The following is an 18,561-nucleotide window of genomic DNA, read 5'->3' on the forward strand; positions in this document are numbered from 1 at the left end:
TACATACACAATTTGCATACACCAACTCTAATTGTCTACACGATCGTGATTTTGTCCGGCAACCATTGACACAGCTTCAATTACTGCATCAACCTCATGTTCTACCAATTGCGACAAAATGCTTTGTGGATCCTTGGAAGGAATTGAGTTATATGCCAGCTCCAACTGATTTTGAGTCTGAGTCAACACTTGAAGCACTGGCGTAACATCCCCTGTAGCGTTTGACTCCTTCAAAATTTGTTCAAGCTTCTCCTCTTGTAGAGCCATTATTTGTTGTACTTGAGACCACTGCTTGTCATATTCATGGTAGAGTGCAGCCATTTTTGTGGTATTTACTGCTTGATCACTCAACGCTTCCACTCGTAGTCGTAAGAAAGTCGTTATAGGCTCGATGTCTAAAGTTGCGGTTGACATATTATTTTGCTTTTGTTGAGATTCATTCACTGTCGAGGCACGCTGAAGCACTTTCTGAATGATATTCTGAAGCTGAGTTTTTATCAGCCTCGAGTTTTGAGCACCTGTGGCATACCCTTTTTCGAATGGTGTTGGGCCGTGCCCGTGATTCATCAATGATTCGTCTTGTTTATGAGGAGCTGGAGTCGGTTCGTCTGATACCAGTGGAGGCTCGTACGGTTTCATTCCTATCGACTCTTGGACATTCAGTTCGCCGGCAGAATCGCTTTGCTTGCGAATCTGAGGTGGCAACTTTAATTCGATGAACTTGGACTCCTGCTCAATCTTTTCTGGCATGGTGAATGACAAGTCTACATCTCGCTCCTTAATCAAAGCTATTAGGTCTGAATCAGGAAATCCATTGTATGATAGATAGTCCAGTAGAACTTCTCTCCCATTCAGCTCCAAATAGCGTAAGTTCTCTCCACAAATCGCAGTACGACTTTCCAATACACTAGTAGTATCTTCAATTTCCTTGTTCAAGACTGTTTTCTTTTCTTGTAAAACGGTGATCCGCTTCTGAAGTTCCTTAATTTCATCATCAACCACTGCGGTCTCATTCAATAAACTCACAAGCTTAGCTCCATGGGTACTTTCCACACTTTTAGCCCTTTGTATTTTGTCCAAGACTCTATCACGTTTCACACCCCAAGCATCAAAGTAGGTGCATACTGACTTTGTATAGGATGCATCTTTTGAGTATAGCTCATTCAATGAAAGGTAAGCTTCTGACAATTGACGAAAAGTTTGCTGAATCTTTGACCTTACATCGGCCACAGTTGAATCTCCTTTCCTCAACAAAGCGCTATAGCTTTGCGTTTGCTCTAATAAATTCCTTTCAAGATTTTTTATTCGTCCTGAAAGGTACTGCATGGGTTCATTAAAGTTTTTGTTGTGAAGTGGAGGCATTAGCTCTGACAAATGAATCAGGCTCAACCTCAAAGTGGTATTCGAGTCTGCTAGCATATCGGCTTGCTGATCGCTTAGGTGTAAAGTATCATCTCGAAGCTGGGGCTCGTGTACCAAATCACTGTGTTTATCGGTTATAAACTCTTCTGGGTCATGCTCAAATTCATCATCATCGTAGCTTTCGCTCTCCGAAACTGGAACCTGTTGTTGATTCCTCCTGGGCGACTTGGCTACCAATTCGCTCTTGAGAGTCGATGCTAAATTTATTGATTCATAATCATTATCCATCGATGAAGATGTATGTGTGTGTGTGTGTAAATTGGGTGAGTGAGAGCGAATGCGTAAATTTGATGTCTCTTATCTTTTCTCAGGATCCACAGTCACGGAAACCCCACACAAAAGAAATCTCTAGACAGGCAACAACAAGTCGTAAGGCTAGTGTGTATCCTCAAAAGAGGAGATTCTGTCAAATGGACTCTTCAGTGCTTCACCGTGCAAGCTTTGTAGCATCCTCCGCAAGTAGAAGCTTCATCCTCATTGCAAAAATTATGTACTAACTTTCAAGTTCGTATACGCCTCCCCCCCATCGTAGCTTCTCTATATCAATCGTCTTTACTCTCTTGCCAGTTAGATCTACTTACTTCCAATATGGCTGACCGCTGTGTCCCAACCTCCCACCCTCCAATTTTGTGGCACACGCGTCGGGCATCTTACAAGAATAAAAAAAAACAACAGTTTGTTAGAGAGACGTTCCAGATCAGGAAGCCAATCTCATCAGAGCACCACAAATCAACACAACGGGCTTATGAAGATTCTATGTGTGGCAGAAAAACCATCAATAGCGAAGGAAGTGGCCAATATATTAGGAGGAGGAAGAGTTCTGGTCCGAAGCTCGAAAAACAAATACATAAAGAACTATGATTTTAAGTTTGCATTCCCAGATCGTGGCCTTTGTGATGTGACAATGACCTCAGTTGTCGGACATATAACCAACCTCGACTTCCCAAAACAGTATCTGTGGGGGAAATGCTCCGCGGAAACGCTATTTACAGCGGATATAATCACAATTGTAACAAAGAAAGACGTGTTTGATAATATAGCCAATGAAGCTAGGACTTCAGATAAGTTGATGATATGGACAGATTGCGATCGAGAAGGAGAATTTATTGGAAAGGAGATCTTTGACGCGGCGAGGAAGGGAAATAGTCGAATTGCACTAGGTGATGTTTGGAGAAGCAAGTTTTCTCATCTTGAGCGAAATCATATTCTACGTGCGGCCAAATCGCCCATTGGACTTGATATGAAGGCAGCATCAGCAGTATCATGTCGTATGGAAGTCGATTTTAGAGTAGGTACAAGCTTCACGCGGCTTTTGACAGATAGTTTAAAATCAAGCAACATCATTGAAAAAAAGGAAATAGCTTCCTACGGAACTTGTCAGTTTCCAACTCTTGGATTTGTGGTTGATAGATACAGGAGAGTGAAGAACTTCAAACCTGAACCATTCTGGTTCATTGAACCAATGCTACGAAAGGAGAGCAAAAGAACTGTATTTAATTGGGTAAAGGGTCACATTTTTGATAGATTATACGTCTTGCTCATGTACGAGCGATGTCTCAAGCACGAACAAGGTGAGATTACCAAATTGGAAACAAAACCAACGAGCAACTACCGGCCATTACCGCTAACCACAGTTGAGCTACAAAAGGATTGTGCAAAGTACTTTAAAATGTCTGCCAAGGCCGCTCTTGAAGCAGCAGAGAAGTTGTATAATCGAGGGTTTCTATCGTATCCTAGGACTGAAACTGACAAATACCCATCAACAATGGACTTTAGAGGCATATTTGAAAAGCAGAAACAAGATCCTCGATGGGGAATGTATAGTGGAGGTCTACTAAGCAATGGTCATGAGCAACCAAGGAACGGGTCACACGACGATCATGCGCACCCTGCCATTCATCCCGTTAATTATGTGTCAATTGATTCGTTGGACTCTGCTAATGAAAAGAAGGTGTATGAATATGTTGTACGACGATTTCTAGCATGTTGTTCAAAAGATGCCAAGGGTATGTTGACACTGGCAACCTTGAAATGGGGAGATGAGTTTTTCACTGCAAGTGGGTTGATGGTCACTGAGAAAAACTATTTGGATATATTCACATACAAGAAATGGGAAAGTTCTAAACTGTTGCCGAATTTCCAGGAGGGAGAGAAAGTGAAAATATCAAGTGGGTTGATGAAGGAAGGTAAGACAAGTCCACCGCAAATGATGACAGAGCCTGAGTTGATTGCTTTGATGGATGTAAATGGTATAGGTACTGATGCAACAATTGCCGAACATATTGACAAAATTTTGTTGCGTAAATATGCCAAGAAGGTAAAACGAGGCAGAGTTGAGTATATTGAACCGTCACCATTAGGAATTGGCCTTATTGAAGGCTTTGATAAAATGGAGTTTAATGGGATTTCATTATCAAAACCATTTTTACGGAAATCGTTGGAAAATTCGTTACAGGATATTTGTAATGGATCTAAGACCAAGCCTGAAGTGGTGGAAGAAATGAAGCAGATATACCACGATGCATATGGTATTTGCTCACAAAAGCTTCCGCTTTTAATTAATGAATGTAGAACAGTAATACGTAATACAGGTTGAGATAGAAATGCGCGCAAAAGCAAAGCCAAACATAAAAAAAAAAAAAAGCTCTGATGAAATTACTTTCCTCTCCAACCATGTTTGGATCATCGGGTGCGTTTGGAAATCAATCAAACCCATTTGCGACGAATAATAAGCCTTCAAGCTCTGGGTTTGGCTCTGGCGCCACTGCAAACACAGGCCAAGGTTTTGGCAGCTCTGGTTTCGGCAATTCTGGATTCGGGGGCTCAGAACTGGCAGGCTCTGGCTTTGGCAGCTCGGGATTTGGAAATACAGGTTTTGGGAGTTCAGGATTTGGCAGCTCGGGTTTTGGCAGCTCAGGGTTCGGAAAGCAGGCATCCACAAGCAATAGCACGGGATTTGGAAGTACGGGCTTTGGTAGTTCAGCATTTGGCAATACCCCTCAGCTGGCATTTGGGGCACTGAATAAAACGACATCACAACCTAGTCCCTTTGGAGCATTGCAGACATCAGCTTTTGGTAGTCAAGGAAGTCAACCGACGACCTCCGCATTCGGATCAAATCTGACACAAGGTACAACTGGTGGTGCGTTTGGCACAGCGGCAGGAACAGCAAAGCCATCTCCTTTTGGTAGTTCAGCTGGAACAAGTGCAGGGTTTGGTAACCCATCAGCATCGTCTGCATTTGGACAAAATAATACACCGGCTACTTCGTCTGCCTTTGGAAGTAGTGGCTTTGGAAGTGGTGGTAGTAGTGGCTTTGGAAGCAGTGGGTTTGGTAAACCGAGCCAAACCCTGGCATTCGGATCTGGAACATCAAGTGCACCAACTTCTGCTTTTGGTGGAGCTACTTCTGCATTTGGGAACAAACAAGCATCAACGGCGTCACCATTTAGTGCAATCGCCTCTAACCCGTTTGGACAACAACAAAAGCCGACATCTTCGCCATTTGGAGCAGCAGCTCAAAATTCCAACACAGCAGCGACTAGTGTATTCGGTCAACCAAACACGGCACCGACGCTGTCTCCATTTGGTCAATCCAACCAAGCTCTGAATGCATTTGGACAAACTAAACTGTCGCTGTCGCCATTTGCGTCTACGTCTACCACCCAAAATACATTTGGGTCCAACCAAGCATCAAATCAATTTGGATTACAGGCTCCCTCGCTGCTGCTGTTTGGTTCTACAAGCAATCCAAACTCTGTATCAACTACCAAGGGCGATCTTTCAACGCTGCTTGCTCAATTGAGTGTAGCTGCACAAGAAGCTTTCAAAGCACCAGCATTTGAGTTGGGTCGTATCCCAGATGTACCCCCGCCACCAGAGTTATGTGTTTGAAATATATACATTTATAGAGTTTTAATGAAGTGATGATTAGGAACTAAAACAAGCGCAAAAAAAAAAAAAAAAAAAACATATTGACACAACCTTCCCCTTCCCTTCAATGATTTGCATAGAATGTGGGCATCGCAATATACCTACTCTATACTCCAAGTACAAGAGTGAATACGTGAAATTAACAGTCTGTGACTCCTGCAACAAGGTTTGTGATAAATACATCGAGTATGACGCCGTAATTTTATTTCTTGATATTCTATTGTTGAAGAAACCAGCTTATCGACATTTGGCATACAATTTGACGGAATGGCAAATACGCAACCATAGCAATTTCAGTTCAAAGTATCAAAACTTGATTCGTTTGAGTATTTTAATTATCTTGTTTGAAGTGTACTTGACATGGGCAACGTTTGAAAGAAGCCACTTTTGGCTACAAGGAAATGTTGATGAAGAGGGAATCACACAATTGGTACTACAAAAGAGTTTAACTAAGCAGTATATGTTTTTTATCGTTATCATCAGCTCACGTCATATAGTGTTTAACTTTATTATGCAATGGCTTCTTCGTGTACACTACGGCTTTGGAAATGCAACAAACACAGTTATTCCTCAACGCGATCAATGGAGTTACACAAATGCAGTACTATTAACCACAATAATGTGTTCAGGATCAGTGAAGTTGTTTCGTATCTTGACATTGATTTGGCCCTATGATATTTCAATTCCATATAGAACGTTTGATGTTATTGGTTTCATTTATGTCATTGAAGCATTACATATTGTGACCGGATTCGCTTACATGGCGACTGTGACAACGGTGCTGGTTTCGTCGTTTGTGCTGTATCTAGTCGTCGCTTGGACAAAACGAGTTTTAGCAGAGTGTATAATGTAATGCATCTGTTCTTGTCGCATTGTTAAAGTTGTGTTTCTTATATGTTTGCTTATCTGGGACGTTCCTGATGAGCAAGTGGTATACTCCATGTAGAGTTTGAGGTGAACTTTGATGCAGGCTCGGAGTTAAGATTGCATGGAATTCGGAGACGAATAAAAAAAATTCGGCCGGAGTTACCGTACTTCTTTTTATGTCCATTTCTTGGATTTTTTTTTTTTTTTTTTTTCTTTTGCGTCATTTAGATTGAATGAAGAGCCCATTACTTCCGAATTTGAGCTCGAGTGACCCATTGATTAGTGTGGGATGACAGTATGCATTGCGATGAAGACATTTTTGCGTTGTTTTCATATAGAGCCGTACTCCGAGCACCCTTTTTCCGTAGAGAAGTATGCAAATTATGCTTCAAAAATAGCCGCTCAATCTTTTTTCACTATTACCGATTAGGGAATTCTGGCGCTTCGATTGACCAATGAGTATGTTGGAAAAGAATCCAAAGCGAAAGTTATAATTGTGTTTACTGAGCATACGAAGAGCACTCAATCTTCTATATCCCTCCTTGTGTAAATACGTAGTTGCCGAATACACAAGTAAATGACTCTTGAGTGATTTTCAAAACAGTTTTTGTTTGTTTTTAGTCGTAAATGATCAAAAAATAATAAAAACACAAAAACAGAGGTAATTTAAGTAGTACTGTATATAAATTTCTTTAAATAAAACTTCAAGTAATAAAAACCAAAGGAAAAAAATCCCAACAACGAGAAAATAGAACATCCGAGAGAGAGGAAGTAAAAAGGAGATACATCCCACAAATTATTCATCCTTCACTGCTTTTGCCTTCCATTTATCAATTGAAATAGTCTTGCCTCACCCTCTGCTTGACTTAACGTACATATATAACTTGTGTTACGAACGGATATATAAGCTGTCCCATATTTTTGATCCCCACCCAGAATCTAAAAGTTACATCTCGCCAAAACAGCGCTTTTAATTAGCATTAATACTGCTGCTGCTGATACTACTATTGAAACTACCACTCCTACAACCACTACACCCTACATAACAGAATCATTATATAAGTCAAGATGGATTCTGAGAAAATCGTTGCCATTATCCTCGCCATATTTTTACCACCATTGGCGGTATTCATGAAGGATGGTTTAGGACCATCATTCTGGTTGAACTGTTTGCTTTGTATTTTCATTTATTTCCCGGGTATTTTACATGCGTTATACGTTGTTCTTAAGGATTAGTTTAATAAATAAGTCTTTCAGTATTTTCTGTGTCTGGCCTCTCCTTTGATTCGAACTTTCATCCTTGAACTTACGAAATCACTCTAGGAAAATAGTCTAGGCTCGTTTTTAGTAATTCACAACAATTTAGAGGAATAACATACGCGAAATGCTCGCAGACAGTCTAGAAGGCTATAGGGTGTTGTATCAGAGTAATTTTCCGAAAGAGTAAGTGAGTCTGACCTCGTGGTCCTGTATGCCGCAGAAGGGGTTACCTTATCAGGGGAGGATAGCTCCAAAAGGAATGTTCTAGTTCTGTTATAGCTTTTCTTTATGATAACTGTGGCGAGCCGGCTTTGAATGTGTGCACGTGTAAACGATATCTAAATAGAGGAGGGGAGGCTTTTGGGACCAATACATTTTATGTGCTTTGCGCATGAAGCGAACAAAGATAAAGTGTGTATGATCGACATAAACCATAAAGAGCAAACAATATCTCTTCGTCGTTTCGTTCACAGCTCTTCATCAAGCCAACGAAGGGTTGTTATTTGTGTCTGGTAAATCTTGGTCCCCTGTATTAAATTTGTCTTTGTGCAAAGGGCGTATCTCTGTTGTCCGGGTAGTATTTTTTTTCCCTTTTTTTTGTGATTATCATCGAAGCTTCTTGTGATACACAATTTCCAATATCATATCTGTTTTCTCAGAGATATACTTTGGTATCAGTAGACTGATTTTCTGTGTCAGTACAACCGTCAAGATAAGCCTTGATTATTATGCATTTCAGTGAATATGATAAGGAAAGATGACAAGAGTTATTCGACTCAGGAAACGAGGCCATCACAATAGATATACCCCTTAATCAGAGTATCTCGTAGAGGTGCAAGGTGGAACTTTATCTTCAACCCTTCCCCTAGAAACTACTTTCAAGTAAAATGTATCCTTCAAAGGTCTTCCCCTACCTGGCAGCTCCTGATAACCTCTATTGCTATAGTGAAAAACACCCGCCTTTGTTTTCTAATTTCGTTATCGTACATTGCTAATTATTACACAAACGTAATTGCCTTAAACAATGCTAATCAACCAAAAAAAAAGTCTTTCGACTTCCACCTTTTCAATATGACTGATTTACTGTTGTTATAAAGAGTTCGATATTCATTATTATACCCGGACTTTTCAACCTGCCCGAGAGAGAAACCACTTTTGAATGCCGTATCGAAAGAATGTTGAAAGCTACAACCCAAGCGCAAGGTGCCACTGCGATTTCGCCGCCTCCCCATCAGCCAGCTTCAGCAACCAACACAACTGATGCTCGAAGAAAGTCGCTGATTGTGATAACGCCCTCCCAGATCCTTTGTGGCTCTTTCAACAATAATAACTACCTTGGCAACTCAAATAGCACAGGAACTACCACACCTTTGCACAAGGATGATAAGACAAATGGCCTTGAGATGAAGAATACCGACACTACCGAGCTTCCGCCATTTTCATTCCTGAAAAAGCCTATAGAAGAAAGAAAGATCTTTAATCGGGATTTAAAACTGAATATAACATCAGGCATTGGCGGAAACAAGTCTAGATCGAGGTCTGCAACACCAAGACAATTACAGAGTGGCGTCGTTCTGTGCCTGCTGAATGATATTGTAGCTGATGACTATGACGAGAAGATTCGGTGTCCCCAAATGAGCAGTCACTACATCTATGGAAGCAAGCCAGTGACAAACCGTAGTGAATCATTTGGGAAGGACCTGGAAGACGAGCAAGAGGCTCTAGCGAACGCTGATGACAATAAAGAGTACACTCCTGCTGAATTTGATCTTTCTCAGCCAACTAGACGTAATTCTACTCCAACCCAGACCAATAGAGTTGATAATGAGATCAAGTTGCTTCGGGATTTTACTCGTGATAATTGCATATGCGAAGTTAAGCAAGATCACGTTAGTCCCGTCTGCAGCCCACCTAGGACTAATCTAGAGATGTCTCAAAACAATGGAGTCACGTCCACTAGGCTCAAGAATCAAGCTAGTTTTCCCAAGCCTTCCAAGAAAGCTTCTCATCAAATGTTAAATCAAGTATATCAGATGAAAAAGCCCTTGATGACACCGGCTGCTTTGCGCCCCGAGCCATTGCAGGAGCTGCATCCACAACAATCACCAAAGCAAAGCCTGATTTCAGCACATTCCAATTCTAGTAGCCAGTCTCAGGACTCGGCATCTGCAAAATCTTCTTCTACCACATTAGCAAGGAACACGGTGCCCCCAAGGAAACAACTTTTGCAATCACCCCCACTCCCACCCGTGAACCTTAACCCAGCTACATCTGTTTACACAATATTCACCACAGATTTGCAATTTCTTAATATTTCCAGTGAGCCAACTCACCAACATTGGCAACTGAACAATACAGCCGATGCTTGCATGTCTTGTCTACGGCCATTTCATAGCCCCCTTGTGACAATGATCTATGATGTGCCCAGACGGCACCACTGTCGTTTTTGTGGTTTGATATTTTGCAAGCTGTGCTTAAATATTGCTGATGGGAGTTCGACACCATCATCTACTCCTACTTCAAGTACTTCAAAATCGATCAGTATGAGTTCGACTCCTACATTTGTTATAGCTGATATTCAATCTAATAGGTTTACAACATTGGTTCCTATAATTGATAAAAATGCCAATTTTGTTATTCCAGTGTCAACCCCCAGTGAAAATCTTGATTCCATAGCGTATCACGCAAAGACATGCAACAAGTGTACTATACTTTACAATACATTATACACTGAGATAAATAAGCCAGCCAATATCGCTTCACTAGTCAATGAGGAAGATTCAACATCAAGCAAGACTGACTGTCGAGTTGTTGTGGTTGAAAACACATACAAGAATGATCTCAAAAGGGTAGATTATGAGACGACGACTGTCTCGCTCGACTTTAAACAATTGAGCATCCGTAGTCCTAAAAGGCAACAAGCTAAAGATCGAAATGGTGTTGCTGTTGAACAAGACGGCTTGAGTGATCGTCGAATGAGTGTTGTTGGTGATATTCCGAATGATTGGGTATGGAGTTCCTTTTAGATAGAGTAGATTCAGTTTTAATGTAATCTTTTATTTATTATTTTAAACCAAGTAGGATAAGTTTCAGTAGCATATCTGTTGCAATATAACTATAGATCATCTTTGGTCGTAAATATAGCTGGGAAGTGAGACATCCCGTAGAAGCGTTTTACAAATAGGAACAAACTTGACACTACTACAGAAGATCTATCTTGGCAACTTTATTTTGTACCTGATAGGAAGGAAATGTTAATCGCTTATCTTGATTTACTTTATTCTTGGTCGCCTTCCCTCCATCTAAACTGAATCGTTTGCTAAATCTAAGGCACAATGGTGTTCATTTCCTGACACATTTTATTGATCAGCTTATCAATGTCGTGTATTAGATTGTCACGACAGGACCAAAATCTCTCAAAGTTTGTGTAATATACTGCTTTTTTTACCAAAAGGGAAAAATTCGACGCGTCATGTGCTACAAAATCAAAAATTTCAGATTCTCACCCACACAAGGCGGTCTATTTACCTATTTCAGGTTTATTTTTGCAGTTACTTAAGAGAATGGTACAAAAGGAGTTAGTAGCGAGTGTAGTCTTAGAGAAGTAGAATAGGTTATCCTAAAAAACAAGGATCACCTTTTTGTGTATGCCTTTCAAAAAGAGTCTAGAATTGAGTAAAATTTGCATTGGCCAGAGCCAGAGCCAATTTAGACGCATAATGGTTAAATTGAAATGCACGGCTTTAGTCAGATTAACTCTTTTTCGCTATTCTTCTTATAGGGGGTCAATTGTATTTGGTGGCTTTGTTTGGTCAAAATGTTTGTGTTCTTTGTATGATGAGTATGGAGAGGGGCGTGGCTTGTGAAGTTTTACCAAGATGAAGGATAAGTTTCCTTCGCTTATTTGATGTAGCCTATATAGTCTGAAGGTCGTACTGAGGTGCTGGTGATACTTTGTACACTGTTCGTTGCCCATGACTTTCAAATCAAAAGTAAGTGTTCTATATAAGTGTACTGTATATAAAAGACAATAGAGAAAATAAAAAAAAAAAGTTAGTTTAAACATTAATAGTTATTTTATATTTTATTTTTTATTTTATTTTTTATTTTTTCTTTCTCGTCTCTCAAAATTTTTTTTTTTGAAATCTGCTAATTCCTTTTAACAAATTGAATCATTAAAAATAATCACGTCTATTGGACCTTTTCTTTTTCTCAACAAACTTCATTCAGATTATCGTCACATTCCTTGAAGTGATAATATAGATACCGATTGCAAAACAGAGACTACTTCTTCACTAGTCAACTTTTTTTCTGTACACGTCAATTGTTTTCCTTCATCACAGTGGAGAAAAGAAAAGGATTGTAATAATACATTTGACACAATCAACCCGCAACATACTCAAAGCACTAAACTATCAAGGTACCACCCCCTATTGTAACATTTACACACACCCACGATGTATCAACAACCGAATCATTCCTACTCATCGAATGACTCGTTGAGAAGATTGTCATCAAACAACCCCTTTAGGCAATACCAACCATCTCCAGCTCCAGTCCAACCACAATCATCACTGCTGCTGCTTCAAATACCACAACATAGCTTGGGATATCAGAATACAAACAATAGCCACAGTAGTGTCATAGCCAAACACTATGCTCATAGTCCCCGCAAAGCATCTGCCTTGAGCAACCAATCTACATCATCAGCCCATTTTGATGAGTGGGTTGCGAAAAACAGGCAACTTGTTGATGGCAGTGATGACGAGGAACTATATGCTGACGCAGAGTCCGATAGTCAAGCTAGTCCAAACAAGATCCTTAGTTATTATCAAAACAATAACGCTTCGCTTGACAGTAATATTGGTAGATATGGCAATGATTCCAGAAGGTATAGCAGAATCAACAGCGGGGGCAATGCCAATGGCCACTTGTCATACATTGGCAGCTCCAACGACCATCATAGTAATGGTTATTCACGACCAGTTAAACCACAAACACTAAGATCCGACAGTGACTCTAGTGTCAACTATTCTAGCAAGAGGTATGTGTACTACTTTACTAACTATCAATCTAGCGGTTTCTGGTTGTTCTTGAAAAGAAGAGAAAATTTTTTTTATACCATGACTGAACACAAACTGAGTCGGTTGAGTATCCATTTACAACCGTCTTTTTGCTTTCATATCTTATCTCCGGGTAGAAAAGTGTGTCTTAACATTTGTGTGAGTCTACATAGCCTCCAAAGAATGGGCGATTCTATTTTTACTTTTTTTTTTTTTTTGTTCCATTCGCGCCACCACCACCGATCGACCCGTTTATGCATTCAGAAAAAAAAAAAGGGGGGGGGAGATAGAAGCGGCGTGAGTTACACAATTATTCCGTACATGGTGCATGAACTTTATGTTTGCTATTTGCAAGCTAAGCCTAGTTGCAAGTAAAAAAAGGAAATTCTGAGTTCAGTCATACAATCTATCCACACTACATCAGCCACAATTGAAACTCCGCCAATCCACTTGACAGCAATCAAAAAGTATGACTCCTCCCCTGACTTATTTGTGGGTGTGTGTTTTAAATGGAGAATTTTTAATGTGACTTTCCCAAAAAAAAGAAAAGTCAACAACAACAACAAAAAAAAAAAACAAAGATAAAAATAAAAAAGAACCCATAACAGTCACTTATCTTTTGATAAAAGAAACCTGTCAAGAAAATATACCATCAGTTGCAAACCTATTTTCTTCTTTCAGGACAACCAAAACCGCATAGATAATCAAAAATAATATACTAACTTTTATACCTTTTTTTTCCAGAGCCATGAAGTCAAATAACCCATTCGTTACTGAACCCGAGGAAGAAGAGCAATTACTCAGCCAACGTCCAATTCAACGCGAACGCGAACCACAATTTTCCCCACCAAGACATTCAAATACTCCACCAGCCCGCCCACCAAAGCCAACAGAAGACTTTGCTCCACCATCATACGAAGAAGCTGCTGGTCGAGAAGCTGCAAAGAGAGAGTATAGAAGAGAAAAAGAGTCAGGTTCATCTTCAACTAGGCAGCATCGCTCCCATTCTGATTCTCACTACCACAGAAGTCATCACAAATCATCATCGTCATCATCATCACGTCCACACAAGTCATCAAGACATAGGTCACCAAGTAAGCGTAAGCCAGAACCTGTAAAAGCCAAGAATATGGACACTATTGATAAATTGGATGTCACTGGGTTTTTTGGAGGAGGGTTTCATCACGATGGACCATTTGATGCTTGTACGCCACACAGAAACAAGAATGCAAAGAAGGCGCCTGTCATGGCTTTCCCTGCTGATGGGCCAAACAACTCCATTGCCGGTGCTGCCAACTTTGATAAGAACCAACAAATGAATCTTGCTTTTGGTATTGACAATGTTAACGATAGCAAATTGGGTGGTGAAGGAAATCATTTCAAGGGTGATGAAAAAGATGCTGTACCTGTGATCAAAACCAATAGAGTTTCAGACGGTCCGCAGACAACCATGTACACCCCAAAACAGAACCCATCGGTGATTGCCTTTGACTCAACTCAAAAGGCTGAGCCTATCCACGGATCCACTACAGCAGGTCTAGGCTCTACAACGTTCCTTGATGGTGCACCAGCTCCAAAAGGTAGTGAAGACTATTTGTCACCATCAAATGGAGGTTTGGGTAGAAAAAAGTCGTTAGTGCAAAGATTCAAAGGCAATGGTTCCTCAAACACATCGAGAAGAGCATCTAGTGATGACAGGCACAGTGGAGAGAATGTCAGAAGAGGATCTTTGAATGCATTGGATATTGAAACTGGCGAAGACGACGATGATTTGAAGCCACCAGGGGGTAACTCATTCATCAGAAGAGTCAAGAGTTTGAAAGTAAGGAGGTAGGATATTACGGCTTTTGTTTGAAGAACCGTGGCTCTTTTTTTTTTTTTTTTTTGTTTTATTTTATTCCATTTTGGCTAAGATTATAGACAGCTCACTTGCACATTTGATTATGACATTGTTTTGCTAAAGCGTTCTTTTTTTTTATATATATGTAAAAAAGGTGATATCTTCCCTTAATTTGATTATTATATTTGTATGAGTGTTATATTTTGTATAGGTTTTGATTTTTTTAATAAAAGAGAGAAAAAGAGAGAGAAAGAAAAAAAAAAAAAAAGAATTGTCAAAACCTGGGTTGAAATATTTTTCATTTAAAAAGAACAGACCAGACTTATTGCAATAGATCCTCAGAGATGTTTCACAATCTAACGGTAAAGAGGATACCAGTGGGACTATATTTCACTAGATCAGTATCCACTTCATTTTCACTCCCAGTCAACAAGACTCTAGAAGTTTTGAAAGCCACCGATGCCAATTTCGAAGGGCTCTTTTCTCATTCAGCATTGGATCAATTATGGTTCAAACAAGGTAACCAGTTGATTCAAAACTTGAACCAGTACTTGATACAAGCGGCCAACTTAGAAGACAAGTCGTATACTTTACCTGAATTGGTTGCTGCCACCATCAACAAGCCTGAATTATACCACATACATAAAAATGCTTCAAAGTTGCATAATCTTCAACAATTTTTTGAAAATTTACGACCTTTGCAACAAGGAGCTCCATTTGAGATTGTCAGGCCTGATGCTCTGAGTTTGTTGGAGACTCCCAATGGTAGTGTGTTTGGTAATATACCAACCGATGAAATTTTACTTGATTGGATTAATCATTCGTTTGGATCCGTGGTTGAGTTTCGTACATTGTTGATAAATACCGCAAGAGCAATCAAAGGAGATGGATCAGTATGGTTGGTGGCTGAGCTGACTGTTGGACAAAATTACTTGAATAGAGGCTCAGGTGCTGCTTTATCTGGGTTCACTTCGACTCCAGCGTTTCATAATTTGGCCATTGTTGTTACTTACAATGGCGGAACTGTGGATGATTCGGAAAGATCAGGTCAAATTAGACGTATGAAGAGTATGTTGCAAGAAAACGAAGCTCAACCTAAATCTGAAGAAGAAGTGGAAGAAGATGAGGTAAAAACTGAGAAATCAGAAACTGAATCAGATGAAAATGCTTTGAAGTTGGGAACTGCCGAACAGGCTGAATTGGAAACTTCATATTTGAATAAAAAGTTGATTCCAGCATTGTCAATTGATGCATCACCAAGAAATTATTTAATAGATTATGGAGTATTTGGTAAACAGAAATACTTGGAAAATTGCTGGGAATGTATTGATTGGGATGTTGTATTGAGGAGATTGCCCCCAAGATCAAAGCAAGCCATCACCGTGTAAATAGGTTTAGAGATGTAATAAACGTGCTCTATTACTCAAACTATTTACTCTTTATAACTTTAGTCACTATTTCTTCAACTTCATCCCAATCGTCAGTTGGTACTCTAGTCATTTCGATTCCACCGAAATACTGTTGAATTGCTTGCAACACTTCCAAATCGTGTTCGCTAGCGACAAATGACACCGAGACACCAACTCTACCAAACCTACCTGTTCTTCCAATTCTATGCAAATAAGTGGAAGGATCAGCTTGCCTTTTTGGTCCCATTACTGGTAAGTCGTAGTTAACCACCATTGACACTGACGCAATATCAATACCTCTAGCAAGAACATTTGTTGTGATTAAAACTTTAGATCTACCTTCTCTGAAATCATCGATTAAACGATCACGATCAGCTGCTTGCAAACTTCCATGCAATAAGGAAACCTTGTGTCCTTCTTGTTTCATCTTGTGCCATAATCTTTCTGAAGTTTCCTTCTTTTCAACAAAGATAATTGATGAACCAATGGTTAACAACCCATACAATTCACATAAAACTTCAAATTTATGTTCCTCTGAATTACAATCCATGTATAATTGCTTGATACCAGAAACATTCAACTCTTCTTGTTTCAACTCTAAGGAATTTGCATTAGGGACAAATCTTTCAGCATACTTTCTAACTTCAGTTGGGAAGGTAGCACTAAATAGTACCAATTGAGCAGTTTTGGGTATTCTTTTCTTGAGTCTAATACATTGATCACCCAAGTTCTGTGCATCCAACATATTATCAGCTTCATCGAGCACAAATACCTTAACATTGTTGACATTAATGAGTCTTCTATTAACCAAATCATTAACCAATCCAGGAGTTCCAACGATAATTTGAGCATGAACTGCTTGGCCTCTAGGTACCAGTTCTGGAACAACCAATTGGGTAGTAATTGATGAAAATTTACCCATGGTGGTTATGACCTCCATAGTCTGTCTTGCCAATTCTCTAGTTGGAGCTAAACATATGGCTTGTGGTTCCTTGATACTTTCATCGACTCTCGACAACATCGTCAATGAAAATGCAGCTGTTTTACCAGTACCGGATTGAGATTGACCAATCATGTTTTTAGGAGGATTAGAAATCAACAATGGCAAAGCCTTTTCTTGAATTTTCGATGGTTTGTTGAATTTCATAGCGTATAACCCTTTAAGTAACTCTGGTTTAAGACCTAGTTCATCAAATGATTTTACTGAATATAATGGTGAGTTCGGATCAGCTTGTAAATCAGCCAATTTAACTTGCACTTCATATTGATTCGATATCAAGTTTGATTCTGGCTCTGATGCAGATTTCGTTTCACTAGAGTCTGTCGTTGGTGCAGAATCGTTGGATGATTTGGTAGTGTCTTTAGCCTCTGGTGCTTTAGCCGGGGCATCTTCTGGCTTTTTATCTTTTGATTTGTCTCCAGGCTTGGATAATGAAAGACTCGAAAGCAATTCTGATGCGTCAGCATCAACTCTTTTTGTATCTGCAGACATGATTGATTGGTAGTGAAGACAAACCTGCGAGATGTTGAACAAACCTTCACATTTTTTTTTTTTTTGTCCATCAATTTCACTCTTGCTAATATGACAAGCTTTAGGAAGAAGACACACTACAACGATTCTAAACGATTTACTTAATTTGTGTGTTTTGATTAAAACCCCTATTGACTATAAATTACAAAGTTTTAAAAAAAAGGAATGCACTCAGTCTGAAACTGAACACATATTGTTAGAGAAAAGAAAAGAGCAATCGTAATCACTCTAAATTTATCTCAATGGCATGAATCTTGATGAAGCGTTACCAGCTCTACCGTGTCTAACTGGAGTGTATGAAATTGAGAATTCACCCAAGTAGTGACCAACCATTTCTGGCTTGATTTCAACAGTGTTGAAAACCTTACCATTGTAAACACCAACAACGGAACCAATCATTTCTGGAACAACAATCATGTTTCTCAAGTGAGTTTTGACGATAGCTGGTCTTTCGTTTGGTTCAGTAGCAGCTCTGGCAGCTCTCAATTTTTTGATGAGACCCATTGGTTTGGAGTCCAAACCTCTGGAGAATCTTCTTCTTACTCTAGCACCACATAATTTGGTGAATTCTTCGGTTGGCATTTCAACCAAATCTTTTAAATCAACACCCTTGAAGGAGAATTGCTTGAATGTTCTCTTCTTTTTATCAGCTAAAAGAAAATAGTTAGTATTTGTGTTTGGACAAGGCTAGTGATGCGAGGGGATATAGCACAGGGATTTTAGTTCTTAAAAGTGGTGAAGGAGTTCATGAAAACGTGTTGACCCCTTGATCCTTCTTACTGATGTATTTCTGTGCTGGGTTTGTCTCCATTTCCATTCATTGTATCCCCCCCTTGGATTACACTCTCACAATCCCCTTTTTGTTATATTATGTCCCCTCGTGTAAGGTGAATGATTGGATTATAAACATACTAGCGTCAACCATGTTCTATGCTGTCGTAGGTATATACTCAAAAGAGGTTCTTTGAAATTTTGAAAATTAAAAAATCTTTTTCTCTCTCTCACTCACTCTGCCCATAGTTACAAAGTAGTGAGAGTTTTTGTTAGTATTTTGTGTTTACCAGTCTCATAGTAGGTACTGCATACAGATCCGAAAAACTAAATTTCAACTTAGCCCTTCTTTCTAAAACGTGACCTCCACACACAATCTTCCTCCCTAGCCCTAAAGATACTCTCACAGAGAGAGAAAAAAGAATGAAAAATCATCACCAAATTATACCCACACAGCTTAGCTCT

At 39.6% G+C, this 18,561-nt stretch overlaps 8 protein-coding genes across 8 annotated transcripts; 5 read left to right on the plus strand and 3 right to left on the minus strand. All coding sequences in view use genetic code 12, as the record gives it.

The window, feature by feature from the left end:
* Window positions 1-27: 27 nt before the first annotated feature.
* On the minus strand, window positions 28-1,650 carry I9W82_001339 (uncharacterized protein; the record flags this gene model as incomplete). Its single annotated transcript, XM_067690073.1, has 1 exon — window positions 28-1,650. The coding sequence occupies one exon, from the start codon at window positions 1,648-1,650 to the stop codon at window positions 28-30; it is 1,623 nt and encodes a 540-aa protein (XP_067551360.1).
* Window positions 1,651-2,167: 517 nt separating this feature from the next.
* On the plus strand, window positions 2,168-4,018 carry I9W82_001340 (DNA topoisomerase 3; the record flags this gene model as incomplete). Its single annotated transcript, XM_067690075.1, has 1 exon — window positions 2,168-4,018. One exon carries the CDS (start codon window positions 2,168-2,170, stop codon window positions 4,016-4,018), a length of 1,851 nt encoding a protein of 616 aa, XP_067551361.1.
* A 77-nt stretch (window positions 4,019-4,095) lies between these two features.
* On the plus strand, window positions 4,096-5,316 carry I9W82_001341 (FG-nucleoporin; the record flags this gene model as incomplete). The annotated part of the gene is made up of 1 exon (XM_067690076.1): window positions 4,096-5,316. One exon carries the CDS (start codon window positions 4,096-4,098, stop codon window positions 5,314-5,316), a length of 1,221 nt encoding a protein of 406 aa, XP_067551362.1.
* A 106-nt stretch (window positions 5,317-5,422) lies between these two features.
* Window positions 5,423-7,357, plus strand: ARV1 (sterol homeostasis protein; the record flags this gene model as incomplete). The annotated part of the gene is made up of 2 exons (XM_067690077.1): window positions 5,423-6,124; window positions 7,169-7,357. The coding sequence occupies 2 exons, from the start codon at window positions 5,423-5,425 to the stop codon at window positions 7,355-7,357; spliced, it is 891 nt and encodes a 296-aa protein (XP_067551363.1).
* A 1,300-nt stretch (window positions 7,358-8,657) lies between these two features.
* On the plus strand, window positions 8,658-10,508 carry I9W82_001343 (uncharacterized protein; the record flags this gene model as incomplete). Its single annotated transcript, XM_067690078.1, has 1 exon — window positions 8,658-10,508. One exon carries the CDS (start codon window positions 8,658-8,660, stop codon window positions 10,506-10,508), a length of 1,851 nt encoding a protein of 616 aa, XP_067551364.1.
* A 1,431-nt stretch (window positions 10,509-11,939) lies between these two features.
* On the plus strand, window positions 11,940-15,773 carry I9W82_001344 (uncharacterized protein; the record flags this gene model as incomplete). The annotated part of the gene is made up of 3 exons (XM_067690079.1): window positions 11,940-12,526; window positions 13,290-14,375; window positions 14,783-15,773. 3 exons carry the CDS (start codon window positions 11,940-11,942, stop codon window positions 15,771-15,773), a joined length of 2,664 nt encoding a protein of 887 aa, XP_067551365.1.
* A 40-nt stretch (window positions 15,774-15,813) lies between these two features.
* On the minus strand, window positions 15,814-17,286 carry DBP5 (ATP-dependent RNA helicase; the record flags this gene model as incomplete). The annotated part of the gene is made up of 1 exon (XM_067690080.1): window positions 15,814-17,286. The coding sequence occupies one exon, from the start codon at window positions 17,284-17,286 to the stop codon at window positions 15,814-15,816; it is 1,473 nt and encodes a 490-aa protein (XP_067551366.1).
* A 273-nt stretch (window positions 17,287-17,559) lies between these two features.
* On the minus strand, window positions 17,560-18,250 carry RPS15 (40S ribosomal protein uS19; the record flags this gene model as incomplete). Its single annotated transcript, XM_067690081.1, has 2 exons — window positions 17,560-17,975; window positions 18,238-18,250. The coding sequence occupies 2 exons, from the start codon at window positions 18,248-18,250 to the stop codon at window positions 17,560-17,562; spliced, it is 429 nt and encodes a 142-aa protein (XP_067551367.1).
* Window positions 18,251-18,561: the final 311 nt, after the last annotated feature.

This window comes from Candida metapsilosis (assembly GCF_017655625.1).
Source record: "Candida metapsilosis strain BP57 chromosome Unknown scaffold1, whole genome shotgun sequence".
Classification (NCBI taxonomy): domain Eukaryota; kingdom Fungi; phylum Ascomycota; class Pichiomycetes; order Serinales; family Debaryomycetaceae; genus Lodderomyces; species Lodderomyces metapsilosis.